The 2930-nt window shown below is 59.5% G+C and overlaps 1 protein-coding gene across 1 annotated transcript in view; it reads left to right on the top strand.

Moving 5' to 3' along the window:
- Positions 1–2417, top strand: part of URAD (ureidoimidazoline (2-oxo-4-hydroxy-4-carboxy-5-) decarboxylase) — a 15327-nt gene extending 12910 nt beyond the window's left edge. Inside the window, exons 3-5 of the mRNA XM_008588346.1 lie at positions 30–142; positions 833–940; positions 1979–2417. Coding sequence (XP_008586568.1) covers positions 30–142; positions 833–940; positions 1979–2417 — 660 coding nt within the window. The remainder of the gene's footprint in view (positions 1–29; positions 143–832; positions 941–1978) is intronic.
- The last annotated feature ends 513 nt before the right edge of the window (positions 2418–2930 follow it).

The following is a 2930-nucleotide window of genomic DNA, read 5'->3' as shown; positions in this document are numbered from 1 at the left end:
GCTTCCCCCTCCTGGTCGCCGCGCTCCAGCTGCACTGTCCGCCCGCGCAGGAGCTGCGCACGGCCCTGGGCGACGTGCAGAAGATCTGCCACCTGCGTCTCGCCTCCCTCCTCGGCGCCGGCCCCGCCCGGCTGTCGTGGCCGTTGGGGACCGCGGCCCGGCTCTGCGCGCCCCGGGCCGGGGGCTGACTTAGGCGGGGAGTGGCGTCCACGCGCGCGCACAGAGGAGGTGGAGAACTGAGGCAATCCCGGAGCGATGAGCCCTCTTGTCCACCCACCCAGAAGCGCACGCGTTGCCAATATCTATATAGTTTAACGTTTCGCCCCGATGTGTCCAGCTCCTGCTTCAATTCTTCACTGTCTTTGCGGATCCCAAAGCGCCTGTCCAGCTCTTGTTGGCTCCCCACCCTCTCCTGCTAAGCCCGAGCTGCAAAGCAAAACGGACGGAGAAGGAACCTGTCCCACAGCGGTTTGTCTGTTTGTCTCTTCTTCTCCCTCCTCGACTGCTGCACCCGAAATTTGCATGGGCGCGGAAGCGGCTTTCTCGCTCCGGGGCACCTCGGGGAGCCGGGGACAGCAAAACAAGGCCCTGGCCTGGGTCCGGGGATGCGGGGAAGCCTCGGGAGGGGTGCGGTGGACCGGGGAGAGGCTCGCGAAGGGCCCGCGTTGGGAAGCGTCCCATGGGGGCGGCGGAGTCGCCACAGCCCTTGATCCTAAGACAGGGTGGCTCGCGCTGGGTGCCGCGGCCCTCGGGGCCCTCGGGATGAAGGTGGGACCCCACGGTGCCCATAAAATGGGGGGAAATCAGTGCCCATAGAAATCTTTTCTGGCAGAGTAGCCGGCTATGGGGAGCTTGTCAACCCCAACCCCGGGCACCAGAGCCCAGCTGGACTAAGTAGCTCCCTTCGCCGGCGGCCAGAACGTCCATTGCGGGCGAGAACGTCAGCATCGGTGCAGGAGGGGCCTCCACAGCCTCTCTCGCACACGCACACGGAAGCTGCAACGGCAAAGACCGCCCAGGGTTCTGTTGGCAGAGGAGAAACTAACCGTCCGTGCCCTTCCCCACGCAGACGGGGTAAAGGCAGAGCTGGCGCTTTTGCAGACAAGAACCGCCACTAGTGACCAACCCCGTTTAGAGTTAGCAGCATCCAGAAAGCCTTCCTACCGTAGAGAGCTGCGTGGCCACACCTTGGGTTCTGGGCTGATGTCCACAGAAATAAATCACCCCGGGAGCACTAGGAAGTTCAGTCAAGGAAACTCCTTCCCCCTTTCCCATCATACGGGTGGGTACTGCCTGCTAGTAGTAAGGGTGAAGGCAAGAGAAGCCGGTGGCAGGTGCCAGGAAAGCGGGCTGGGCCACCAGCCTTTCTGGGCTTGTGCCCAGACACCTTCTCTGGGTGTAGGAGCACCAGGTGCACAGCAAGGAGAAAGCTCGATGACTCAAGTTCCTCCACTCGGGGACCCTGAGACAAGGGTGGGGTGCCCACGGCTTGGGTCTTGACGCCTGTCTCCCTCTAGCCAAAGTATCTTGGGGAATTTCCTGACACACATGAGAACCTACTGCGTGGTGAAGAAGATATTCTGACCTGGGATCCAAATATCACAGTCTGGGTCTGAGATTCAGAATAATCCACTGTTCTCGAAGCACCCTGTCTAGCCCTGGGGTGAATACAATGCTTAGATAGGCCCCCAAATGCAGAGTCGGCGCTTTTTATGTGCTCAACATAAGATGTGCAGAACCCAGCAGGGTAAAACTCCCAGCCATATTCTCAGCATGAGTGGAGGTGTACGCCGGACCTCTCAGGCTACACCGGGTGTCTCCAATTACACAATTACATTTCGACAGTTCAAAGCTTGTCTGGGACATTGTTTATTCCGAAGGGGAGGGGTACCGGGTGGGTGCAGACGCTGGATCTTTCCCTTTCGAAGGAGCTGGAGGTGAGGGACTGAGGGCCGGCTGCGCAGTGCCTCTTCCAAAGACGCCAGAGCACTGGCAGACGCGGGGACGAGCGCGGGCCGCTGCACGTGGGCGCCAGGCCCCGCAGCATCCAGGCAGAAGCCACTGGCGGCGCTTACTTTCCCCTTCGGGAGGAGCGAAAAGACGAAGGCCGTTCCTCGCGCGGGCAGGTCACCCGTGGCCGCCGAGGTCTGGCAGGGCAGTTTTCTACGGCCCCATCTCGGTCCAAACAGCGACATGCCCTGGGCTTCTGCCGGCCTCGGCCTGGCAGAGACACTTTCTCGTTTCTGTCCTCTGGTGCGCAGGACGCGGGAGACGAGCCCCGGGTGCAGGGACCGGGCCACCGACCCGGACCGCAGCGCGCACGCCAGCCGCAGCCGCGAAATGAAGGGGCGCCCCGGGGCGCGGCCGGCGACGAGCGTCAGGGGGCACAGAAGTGGTCGACGCAGATTCCAGGGTGAACAATTCGTAGTTTACTTACTAATTCGTTAAAAAACAAAAATAGAACAAAAAGAACCACGGTGCTAATGCTAAGAAGAGTTGGATGGCGAGACGCTGATCTGTTTCTGTAACCCGACAACCCGACCATGGACAAGCCCTGACGGGGTGGGGGGTGGCTTCACCGATTTTCTCCTCCCTTTGAAATGTCCAAGCCCAGTCCAGCTAATGCTCTGAGTACAATGACAGGCGATCGCAGCTCCCGCTAGGAACCGAGGAGCCGAATCCGAGCTTGCCGCTCACCCGTGTACCTGGGAAACTGAATGGGGCCTCCACTTTCTTTTACCCAGAAAGATAGGCTTTTTGGTCTGTGTGTCCAAAAGGTGTCCACAGACACCGAAAGAAAAGGAGGAAAAGGCAACACAAATTCTACGCATAAACTTTACTCATTTTAAATTTGACACATTTCCAGAGAGCGGCCACAGGATATAGGTTCTGACTCAAAAACAGAGAAGTGTTCTACTTAGAAAGTATTT

This window comes from Galeopterus variegatus, unplaced genomic scaffold (genome assembly GCF_000696425.1).
Source record: "Galeopterus variegatus unplaced genomic scaffold, G_variegatus-3.0.2 Scaffold4781, whole genome shotgun sequence".
NCBI classification, from domain to species: domain Eukaryota; kingdom Metazoa; phylum Chordata; class Mammalia; order Dermoptera; family Cynocephalidae; genus Galeopterus; species Galeopterus variegatus.
Note: the sequence above shows the minus strand (reverse complement) of the source record. Positions and strands in the feature narration are given on the sequence as shown.